Source organism: Panthera tigris, chromosome D1 (genome assembly GCF_018350195.1).
Source record: "Panthera tigris isolate Pti1 chromosome D1, P.tigris_Pti1_mat1.1, whole genome shotgun sequence".
In the NCBI taxonomy this organism is placed as follows: Eukaryota; Metazoa; Chordata; class Mammalia; order Carnivora; family Felidae; genus Panthera; species Panthera tigris.
The window spans coordinates 77429435-77441694 of record NC_056669.1 but is presented as its reverse complement, the minus strand read 5'-3'; the positions used below and the strand labels follow the sequence as shown (position 1 = coordinate 77441694).

General features: G+C 36.6%; 1 protein-coding gene across 1 annotated transcript in view; it reads right to left on the bottom strand.

The window, feature by feature from the left end:
* The window catches only part of GAS2 (growth arrest specific 2), a 130666-nt gene that overhangs the window by 63340 nt on the left and 55066 nt on the right, over window positions 1-12260 (bottom strand). The window contains exon 5 of the mRNA XM_042959368.1: window positions 4143-4206. Coding sequence (XP_042815302.1) covers window positions 4143-4206 — 64 coding nt within the window. The remainder of the gene's footprint in view (window positions 1-4142; window positions 4207-12260) is intronic.

Below are 12260 nucleotides of genomic sequence, written 5' to 3'. Positions count from 1 at the left end.
GTCTCATTCTCCCATCTCAGAACTCAGAGAAGCCCAGCTCCAATGGGGCTTAGCTGAGTGTTCCCAGGCAAAAGAACATGGCAGAGAATCAGAAGCATCCTGATAATCATATCTGAAGTGATGTTGATGCTTTTAAGATAACATCTGTGTAATGTTAAGATGTAAGTGTTCACAATCAAATATAAAAAAAAGCATCATCTATCAGTGATTTTTTTAAATGCACACAAACTCACAAGATTGTACTAGAGACTTTGTTAGAGTCACAACTCATCTACTGTGCGTGCAAATTCATGTATTGGTTTTAAGAGCAAAACTGCCAGTTTTGGCTAAATCTGCCTTAACTCAATAATTTATGTAATCCTCTGTGGAGAAGTGGGGAGAGGAGGAAGCACAAAATAAAGAGGTAGACATGGGTTTTAATAAATCTACAGAAAAATTTAGGAGTAAAATTAGATCACGTAGATGAATTTTCCTTTTTTTTCCCTTTAACTAATATGCTCCAACTTAGGGCTTAGGTAATGAGATTTGGGTTTATTGGGTTGTTGACTGTAAAACACAACTGACCTTCTATTAAAATAAAAATAAAAAGGTCTTCAAATGTGTGCAGATAAAATGTGCATACATTTATATTTATTTTTTTTATTTTTTTAATGTTTGTATTTATTTTTGAGAGAGAGACAGACAGACAGAGCACAAGCAAGGGAAGGGCAGAGAGAGAGAGGGAGACACAGAATACGTAGCAGGCTCCAGGCTCTGAGCTGTCAGCACAGAGCCCGACCTGGGGCAGGAACTCACAAACCGGAGATCATGACCTGTGCGGAAGTCAGATGCTTAATCGACTGAGCCACCCAGGCGCCCTGTTTATACATTTATATTTTAATGTTCAATCTATCCAGTTGGCATTCGACTGTTTTGCCTTATCCTGCACACAACAGAAGTAACACCCTGAATAACCCCAACACATTTCTGGTTTTCAGTGTAGGTGTGCAATACTTCACATCACCTAAATAGGTGAATAAAATAGCAACGTTTACAAATCAAGCATTGTAACATAAAGGTTATCTTAATCCTTAGATAATTCCTTTGTGAAATTAGGAATATATTTTTGTAATGTGAATAATTACTGCTTTCACCAGCTCACATGGTCATAGTGTGGTGAGAAATTGAGCCACCCATTTCTATCACAGATGCTGCTGCTGCTGATGGCAGGATGAAAATTTAGGGGGTGATGGTTAGATTTATGGCATAGACTGCAGGAAGGCTTCAAAGATGTATACTTATCTCTAAACTCATCAACTTGTATACATTAAATACGTACAGCTTTTTCTTTGCCAATCATATGCAATAAAGTGCTTTAAAAAAAAAAAAAAAAGGAAAGAAAGAAATGGAGCAACCCAGAATCTCAATTTTGAAATATTTGGGGAAAAAACCCCATAACACTTGACATGATCCTTCATCATGATATTCACCATGCCATTATGATCCTCTTCCATTAAAATTAAAATTTTAATTTGTTTTATATACTATGGCAAGGGGCAATTTACACCAGACACGGAGATTTCTAAAGGGATTTTGTCATTGGGAAGCATGTCTTCTCCTTTGATGACTCAGTCATAGAAAGTTTACTTCAGCAGGATTCCTAATCAGAGTGTTCTGGTCATAAAAAGGGTAATTACAAAAAATAAAACAAACCCAAAGCACAGGCAACTAATACAAATTAAAGAGGAAAATGACAACTCACAGCTAATTCTGCAGGTGGTACAACTCCTTCTCTTTACCTCCATATCACAGCTTTCAGAACCATGATGCTTATTTCATTCATATATTTAGATTATGAAAGCAACAAAATGGAATCTGGCATTGTAGAATATTCTAGCAGTATAATTAAAATAAACAACTGAAGGACGCCTGGGTGGCTCAGCCAGTTAGGTGTCCGACTTCGGCTCAGGTCATGATCTCACAGCTCGTGGGTTCGGGCCCCACGTCAGGCTCTGTGCTGACAGCCTGGAGCCGGGAGCCTGCTTCACATTCTGTGTCTCCCTCTCGCTCTGCCCCTCCCCCACTGTGCTGTATCTCTCTCTCTCTCTCTCTCTCTCTCGAAAATAAATAAACTTAAAAACATTTTTTTAAATAAATAACTGAACAAAAAGTGTTCTGCCTCCCCTTCTATTAAGCAGGAACTCTAGACCATCCATGTTTCTCTCACTTTACCATTTCAGGGACAGTTGCTCATTTACTGAGATTTTACTTGGTGTATTTTCCTCCTGCCTGAGTATTTAACTTCCCCCCTTTTAGGGGACGTCTGTAGAGTCCTTGGTAGCTCTTTGACTCAAGGTTGTTTGCCCTACAGGTCAGAAGCCCCAAGACTGGTGGAGGAGTAGTTTAGCAGAGTCCTAGAAGCAACTGATACCTTGGTCTTACTCCTTCATAGAAACCAAGAAGGTGACAGTGCTGTAGGAGAGTGGGGTTCCAGGAAACAGCTGGACACTACAAGCTCAACCTAAGCCCTAGTGGTAGAGAGATAGAGGCCTAGGGGACCCTCTCCCAAGGCCTTCACACAGTATCTGGGAACAGAGTGGGAGAGAATAGGGAAACCTCCAAATGTCTCAAATTGACTTTTTCACTTTGAGTGGAGCCTCAGTCAGATTTACTTTGAATTCTTTAAAAATAAAAAAGGGGCGCCTGGGTGGCTCAGTCGGTTAAGCGGCCAACTTCGGCTCAGGTCACAGTCTCACGGTCCGTGAGTTCGAGCCCCGCGTCGGGCTCTGTGCTGACAGCTCAGAGCCTGGAGCCTGTTTTAGATTCTGTGTCTCCCTCTCTCTGACCCTCTCCCGTTCATGCTTTGTCTCTCTCTGTCTCAAAAATAAATAAACGTTAAAAAACATTTTTTTAATAAAAAAGAAAAAAATCTTTCTCATACCCACTTATTGCGGTAAAGCAAAATTCACAGCTGATGTCCAACTGTTTGAGATTATGTTGCTATCACATTTTACAGAACTTGGAGTTATTTCTGATTGCAGGTTAGTTTCCCATCGGATCAAACAAAACAAAACAAAACAAAACAAAACATAGGTCTATTCACTGCCAGCAAGCTTTCTACCCACTGCTGTAGTCTAATGTGCACACTTTGTATTTTCTTTACCTTGATTTTCTTTATAAATTTCTCTTTGAGAATTTTCACCCAGAGCCAGCTCTCACTTTATTGGTTCATCTGATCTCTGTCTTAAAAGTATACCCAGACCTTGGGGCTCCTGGGTGGCTTGGTCGGTTAAGCGTCCAACTTCGGCTCAGGTCATGATCTCACAGTCCGTGAGTTCAAGCCCCGCGTCAGGCTCTGTGCTGACAGCTCAGAGCCTGGAGCCTGTTTCAGATTCTGTGTCTCCCTCTCCCTCTGCTCCTCCCCTGTTCATGCTCTGTCTCTCTCTGTCTCAAAAATAAATAAACATTAAAAAAAAATTAAAAAAAAAAAGTATACCCAGACCTAGATGAAAACAATATCTTCCAATCAATTCCTAAGTTTTATTTTGAATCAAGACTTCTTCAACCACTTGTAACCTCATTTCTAATTCTTTGGGCTTCATAGAACTGTCAGAGGTTCCATTTGGTCATTTGCCAGATAATAAAAGAGAAGACGTGAAACCAAAGCAGATTAGCTGAGGTAATAAAGTCCCTTTCTCTGCCTACTTAGCTAGGATTATGACTTTTACAATTACTCCTTTTTTCCCAGAAGAAAAGGATTCCAAACATCTCTCCCCTTATGAAGGATAATATTCTAGGACTGTCTTTAATCAAAATATGGAGAATAATTTAAAAACTATCCTCCTACTCAGAAGTAGAAGCTAAGAGAGCTGACAGGTGCCCGGGTGGCTCAGTCAGTTGAGAGAAAATGTATTGGATGGGAGGATATGCTTTTAGTAAATGCTTATCAGAAATAGTGGCTTCGACAAGATCATGGTGCTAAGAATATTAGTGGCATGCTTTATTTTGAACAACTGCTCTTGAGCTGTTTAGATGGATTATATTGGAAAAAGCAGCTTCTCAAAACCCAGGTTAAATTAGCAACGAAAAACCAGCAAGCTTCTCAATTGCTTCGATGCTGAGGATGGCCCATGTCTTGACATAGTGGCAGCAGTTTGACCTACCTGGCTGCAATCCGGCCAAGCTCTAGCAAACAGAGACACACTTCTCTGGGTTGCTTGTGGAGGACTGAAAGACAAGACAGAGGTGGACACCTTTACAATAGAAGGGATTGTAAAGCAGCTCAATAGCGAACAAACTTGCCAATGACCTCTCTTCTCTCATGCTTCCAGTAAATGAGCTAGTCTTCATTCTGACATTCACAGAAACCATCCTATCCCATGATACACTTAGCTCTACTAAAGTCTTAAAGCCCTTTCAAAACTCTGCCCAATATCCCTCCTCAAAGCCATGAGTCTCAGGAAATCTCATCCTGAGTAAATCTCCCCCGGAAAATGCTTTATTAGTTAGTATTAGTAAGTCAATATTGGAAACACAAGTAGCTGTATTATGATATAAATAGTTGACATTTTAAAATACATAGTACATGAGGCAACTGAGTGGCTCAGGAGGTTAAGCATCCAAATCTTGATTTCAGCTCAGGTCATGATCTCACGGTTCATGAGATCGAGCCCTGCATTGGGCTCTTCACTGATAGCGCAAAGCCTGCCTGGGATTCTCTCTCTCTGTCTCTCTCTCTCTCTCTCTTTCTCTCTCTCAAAATAAATAAATAAACATTACAGGGGCACCTGGGTGGCTCAGTCAATTAAGTGTCCGACATCAGCTCAGGTCACGATCCCATGGTTCATGAGTTCAAGGCCTGTGTTGGGCTCTGTGCTGACAGCTCAGAGCCTGGATCCTGCTTCAAATTCTATGTCTCCCTTTCTCTCTGCCTCTCCCCTTTTTGCTCTCTCTCTCTCTCTCTCTCTCTCAAATATAAACATTTTAAATAATTAAAAAATAAATAAATAAATGTTACAAAAATGATTTAAAATTTTTTTTCCTAAAATACACAGTACACAGAAGACAGTGGAGCAAAGACTAGACTTTGCAAAATCCTGAGTCTATCTTCATCAGTGATTTGGGCAGAAATAATGCAATGAATAAGGAGAAAAATTATATAAGAAAAAATATCCTGTTATCTGCCAAGCAATAACATCAAGTGAGATTCTGAAATTTGATGTCCCTTCCTGATCAAGTCTGGTTAAATGGTACTTTAGAATGATATACTTTCAAATGAATGGATTTGCAAATACATACCTATATATATATGTATACATATATATGTATATATATACTATCAGCCAGCTTTGCCCATAAAATGAGAAAATTAGAAGACTGTTCTTTGTTTGGATCAAATTCTAATATAATCTCATGTTTTAATAAAATTTGCTTTACTAATTGCTTTGGACACATTCAGTAATGCTGTCCCATCACGCTTGCATTTGTTGAGTCTACCAAAAGAGTATTTCCTGCTTGTATTGCTTTCTTTTAAACAAAGATTAGAGAATTTTAAAAATATTATTATATATATCACCTAATAAAGTCAACAGATACTGAAAAAAATATATTGACTTGAGAATGGTCTTTACATAGACAATATCCTGATAAAAGCACATACTGGCTTATTGATAGCTTATTGATCTATTTTAAGAAAGTAATCTTGCTTTAATTCTTAAACATAGAATTTTATAATTCCATTTCCCAGCATTATTCTATTCCTTTAATTTAAATATCTAATTCTTTATCTCCACAGATTATGGTAGGGGCAACATTTGGTTCACTGATGCCAGAGTGGAATTTGTTTGTGATGAGTATAAAACGAACATTTACTTGGATTGTAAATGTATATAATTTCACTTGGCTTTAGACAGACACAATTTTGTCATCTTGTCATAAAATGTCACCTTTAAAGCTTTTAAATTAAATTCTATTCCCACCAACAATGCTCCTTAAGACAGAATTATGGAAAAATCTCAATTATAGACTATTTCAATTCTTGGTCATATAAGTTTTAGCTGACCATCAGTGAATTCCCCTAATCAAGAAACCTAAACTTATTTCTAATTAAAAGATCTTAAAACAAGGATATTTACTACTTCCAATTTCAAATGCACTACTGTTTGACCCTGGCTGGAATGATACAAACATCACAACTTTTGACATATTAAATCGACTTCAGTGCAATATAACATATGGACTGTAATATCACATAGGCATCAATTTCAAAAAGAGAACAATAACAAACACTGGAAAGCAGAATCTAACAAATAAATCAATCTTCCTGTCTAGATAATCAATTCTTTCTGATTCAGTCTTTAAAAAAATATGCTGTCCATAGAACAAAATAATAAACAGGAGTTTTGAGTGGAAAAAGGAATATACAAAAACTGAGGAGAGGAAGATTTTCAAGGCTCTGTTAATACCCTCATCTTCGGTGAAAACTGTGTGAAGCAAGTGGCTACCGCACCAGGAGATGTGGATAAAATTTCATGCGTTTCTTAATGGAAATGGTGTCAAAATATATAAATTACTAGTGAACTGACCAAATTGTGTCAATGTGCAGTCAACACCCAGATATAAAAAGTAATACCTGACCCAACTATACTGATTCCTTAACCAACTCATTATACATATTTTGAGGACTATGTAAGCACTGGGATAGATACACTTTATGGAAAATAAAATTCATCCTGAAAAAAACAATCATGTGGCTAGTAAAGGAAAGACAATGTGATATATAAGACACTTTACTAGGGCACCTGGCTGGCTCAGTCGGTTAACCGTCCGACTTTGGCTCAGGTCATGATCTCACATTTGGTGACTTCAAGCCCCACATCGGGCTCTGTGCTCATAGCTTGGACCCTGGAGCCTGCTTCGGATTCTGTGTCTCCCTTTCTCTCTGCCCCTCACACTCTCTCTCTCTGTCTCTCTCTCTCTCTCAAAAATAAACAATAAAAAAAAAAATTTAAAGGAAAGACACATTACTGTTGTGTACTTCTTTGCTTCCTCAACTGAGCTAAACAATTTAAAACAGGTTTAGCATGCCCAAACTCAGATGTTGAATCTACCATGGACTCATCAGAAAATTAATTTTGGCAAACTAAAAAGTAACTGCATGATTCTTCATATCCTTAACAGATTCAGCCTATACAATTTAAGACAAATGAACCTCTTCTTCAGCATCATTTCTTAGGAAAAACTAGTAGAATGATAATATTTTACTGCCCAGTTTTCTTGGAAATATATTTTATAAAGGAAAACATTGCTTCAAAACCACACTTGTGCCTCATATATTAATGGCTTTTTTAATTGGCATATTATAACTGACTCATAATGGCCAACCGCCCCCCCCCAAAAAAAAAAAACAGTATCTGATGACTAATAAGCAATGAATGAGATGAAGCTGTACAGGTGCATAATTTAACACAAAACAGTAACGACTCAATAAATAATATATCTCAAAACTCAAGGATGATGACAATCATCTGGCGATGATAGTGGTTTTGACAGTGAACTAAATAAAGACTAAAACCTTACCTGGTGTCTTGAGAAAATGCAAATTATGGCAATGTTTGTTTAATTGTAAAAGCAAATATTCTTCCCCTATTGCTATAAAATTAAATTCAAAAGTCTTTAAATAGTATCTAAATTTCCCAAAGAGGTGACTTTATTTGGTTTTTGCACTGAAACAAGTTCTAAACTAAGTTAATAGAAAGAGATTCAAATCACAAAGATCTGAGTGTGAGTGTTCATGCTTACTGGCTGTATTCTCTTGAGCAGTTATTCTATAAAATCTCATTTTGGGAAACACAACAGTTTACACCTTGCAATATTTTTGTGAGGATTAAGCCAAATAATATTTATTGTTATTCTTAGCACAGTGTTTGGCACATAGGAAAGATTTTCCCGAGGTTAGTTTTATTATTTTTTAAATTTTTGTTACAAATTCTTTGTTTAAAGATTAACTTCATTTAGCTTAGCCAACAATAATTCACTTATTTTTTCCCCTAAAAACATGTTTTTGTGTGTGCACCAATCAGATACTAGTCACTACACTAAGCACTATAAAAACTCTGTGATAGGGGTGCCTGGGTGGCTCAGTTGGTTAAGCATCGGACTTCAGCTCAGATCATGATCACATGGCTCGTGGGTTCGAACCCCGCATCAGGCTCTATGCTGACAGCTCAGAGCCTGGAGCTGCTTCAGATTCCGTGTCTCCCTCTCTCTCTCTGCCCTCCCCCACTCACACTCCGTCTCTCTCTCTCTCTCTCAAAAATAAATAAACATTAAAAAAAACTTTGGAATAAAAAATGACTAGTGGTAAAATGTGTATAATTTAAAGTGGTCCCATTATAATGAGTGTATTTTGAATATTTTATCATTTATTTTATATCAGAAATAATTAAAAATCAATCAATCTAAATCAAATGCCAGGTTAAGTAGGTCAATTTGGTCAGCATATAAAGAAATTTAAAGCAGATATCCTATACCTATTACAAGTTTGTGCTCAATACAGAGCTTAAGTAACAATTGTATTAAAATACGTGATTTTGTGAAAGAGCAAACACCTTACATTAATTTTCCTGTATCTGTGAATGAAATAATTTAGATGAGTCCATGTTTAGTAAATTACCTAAGTTGATTATGTATTACTGAAGGCATGTCTTTGTCACAATGATTAAAAATATGGCTTTTAGTATATTGTATTTGAACTAAAGACTTTGTATTGAGTCCTAAGTATATTTATGTTAAATCACTTTACTGATTCATCTTTTCAAAAAAACCAAGAAAACCTTCTACTTATGCTGAAGTTTAGAGTAGAAAACATTTTTTTTCAGTCTGTCATCGAAACATTTACATGGTCTTTTGCTTTAAGTTAGAAGAGGGGATCACTACTTTTTTCTGTCCTCTAAAAAATTCTTTTTAAAACAAATCAAAAGCTCTCTGGTCAATGGTCATTATTATGCCAAAGGTTTTATCACTGAGGTTTTTCTTTTAATAATCAAAACCATCTCAAAGAAAAGCAGAATGCAGAACACCTCTGGGGAAAGTAACACAGATCCCTATTCAAAAATATGTGGCAAGAGACTCAGTCTTATAACCTAGATTCTATAAAAATCTCATGGGCATCAAATGTCAAATGGAGTGCTGCTAGCTCCAGGAATAGAAATGAGGCCTTCCACTAAAGCAAAGGGTAGAGTTTCAATGTCACAGAATCTGCAAGTATAAAATGCATTCAACCATAAATGTATAGTTTAGCTAAATGTATTAAGTTTCAACACATGGGCAAAGAACAAAAGCATGAAAAATTGTGTTGTCTATTTGGTGTCTGTACATTAGAGACTACAATATTTACACATTGGCTTTGAGGGAAACCGGTTTTTAGATTTATATTTAGGAAGGAAATTTGAAATACAATTATGTTTTTGACTGAATATTGTTTAGTCGTGAAAATATCATAAATTAATAGCTGTCCACCTTCCCAGAATAGGGAAGGCTCTAATACTCAGAAAAGTGGTATAACAGGAAATACAGTTAACTAGAAGTCAGAAGGATGAAGTTCTAGCCCAGGCTGCATAATTTTTCATCTCTCAAACAGGCATTTTGCCTTCTACTTGTTCTTCCTGATGAGGTGAAGGGCACTTGGTACATACAGCAAGTACTCAATAAATGTGACTCCCTTGCTGCTTGATTGGGGTCCACAAACCAGAAGCATTGGCATCAGCTGGGAGCTGAATAAAACTACAAATTATTGGGCCCCACCCCAAACTTACTGATCAGAATCTACAATTAAACAAGTTCTCTGGGGGATGAGTAAGCACTTTAAGGTTGGAAAAGCACTGTATTAGCCAATGCTGTGATTATTATAATAAACATCAGTCAGGGGTTCCTAGGTGGCTCAGTAGGTTGAGCATCTGACTTCAGCTCAGGTCATGATCTCACAGTTCATGAGTTCCAGCCCCACATCAGGCTCTGTGCTGACAGCTCAGAGCCTGGAGTCTGCTTCAGATTCTGTGTCTCTCTCTCTCTCTGCCCTTCCCCTGCTCACTCTCTCTCTCTCTCTCTCTCTCTCTCTCTCTCTCAAAAATAAACATTAAACATCAGTTATAATTCCTCTATTTTGTTAAAAAGATTCCAATGTGCTTTGCTATATATAATATGCTCTACAAATGTTTCAGATAGCAGTGATGATGATGATGAATGGAGGGAAAGTAATTCATGCATTGAATTAGCCCTTAATGGGTACTATGGGCATTTCTCTCCTGCCAGGATTAATAAAGTACTAAAAATGTTTTTCTAGAAATTCTAGAAATTTAAGGGCTAGTCACAAACTGCTCCCTGTATCATGTCACTCCTGGTAAGACCCATGCAGAAACCTTTCAGCTTAAAGGTAGGGGGCAATTAGGGATAGTACAGCAATTTAGGTGCCTTGAAACTGATCTCAAGAAAGCTAAAGAAAAAGCAAAGAATCTCACCAACTCATAAACGCTGGGTGTGCATGTACCCAGATTTCTCAGAATCATTATTCACATTTAGAAAGGCCATGACATCCACATAATTCACAGAAACAAGAATATTTCATTCATAATCTCATCAGTTATGGCATATGTATAGAATGAAATGTAGTTAAGTGCCTTTGCCACTGAGTCAAGAAATGTCCTGCACCAAGTGATGTCCTTCCTTTCTTTAGTACTGCACTTCATGTGAAATTAATGGGTTAAGTCACTAACAGAACAGCAATTAGAGGCAAGAATCTTTTCTAATTTGGTTTGTAGTTACACTTTATTTTTCCTCTTTAAATAAGCATATGAACTTCTAAAATTAACTCAGAGCATAACTTTCTATAACACAGGGGCAAGATCTTTGGAGGTAAATGGAGCTGAATTCAAATTCCACCTGGGCCATTGAGAAGGTGTGTACATTGGGCAAGTTATTTAATTCTCTGGGTCCCAGGATCTCATTTATAAAATGAAGGTTGTTGGAGAAGTAGATATGGTTAAGACGTGCACTGCCTAGCTACCATTATTGAGCATATAGTTATTAGTATTGAATATTGTACAGCAAAAATTTGATCCTGGAAAAGCTAGAAAGCTGTTCATTTCCCTAATTTAACCTTGACTTTGCTGAGTCTTGATGTAATATCATTCTAGGGAGACGTTTAGTTCTCTCAATCAGATTCTGTACTGTTTTCTCATACCTTTGCCCTGGCATACGGCAAATAGCTGAATTTGGAAAGAATTTCTGAGTTCAAAAGTAAAAATGTGAACTGAGATGCTAATAAATTAAAATTAAAAAAACAAAAGTCTAACATAATTGTCTCTGGGAAAGAAACTGAATATAAATAACCCTAATGCTGAATGGATGTCTTGAAATTGTCATCCTAATAAAAGGATATTTTATTTTATACTAATAAAACTAATATAACTTTTTTCCATAGAAATGTTCTTAGAGTTCATAATAACAAGATAATAACAAGAGATGATTTATCAAACTGGAAGGTAGGCATAGATTCCTTTTCTGATGTTAACAAGTGACTTTAAACTATAAAATGGAGAACAATATTTAAAAGTCCACACGTAATCCTTTTTAGTTTTCTGCAGCAACATCAAACCAATACTGTGAATAGAACAGTGCTTGACCAAGGTTCAGTAAAAGAAAGGATTTTGTAAAACTACTCATTGGGGTCATGCATCCACAAAAGACAACGCCACACAGCCAACACAAACACAGAAAATAAAAATAAAGAACAAATCATACACATTTGCATGCTAGCACAACAGATAGCAAACCCTTTTCTTGCTGAGTAGATTCTTTCTCTGAGAAATAGATGAAGGATAGTCACTGGCCTCCAAATCCTATAATCATCCAATAACATAATGATATTGACACAATTACTGCAAACACAACATTATGCATTTTTAAAGTATTCCCCACCCCATCCTTCCCCCCCCCCCCCATCTCACAGCTTCCTGGAATGTATACATATTGAGCAACGTAAATAAGGCTCTGGGAAAAATAATTACACTTGAAAATTTCTAAATTAGTATAGTAAAATAAATTACAAATAATAAATCCCCTATACAAGAACACTGCTAATGAATGAAATAATTTCTTACTTAAAATATCTTAGAGAAATTCATATAAGAGCATCAATATTGGGAATTCATAACTTAAAACTTTTTAAGACTGAGAGTATATCATAGATTTTTGGTCTTAATTTAAATGATAAAAAATGAACC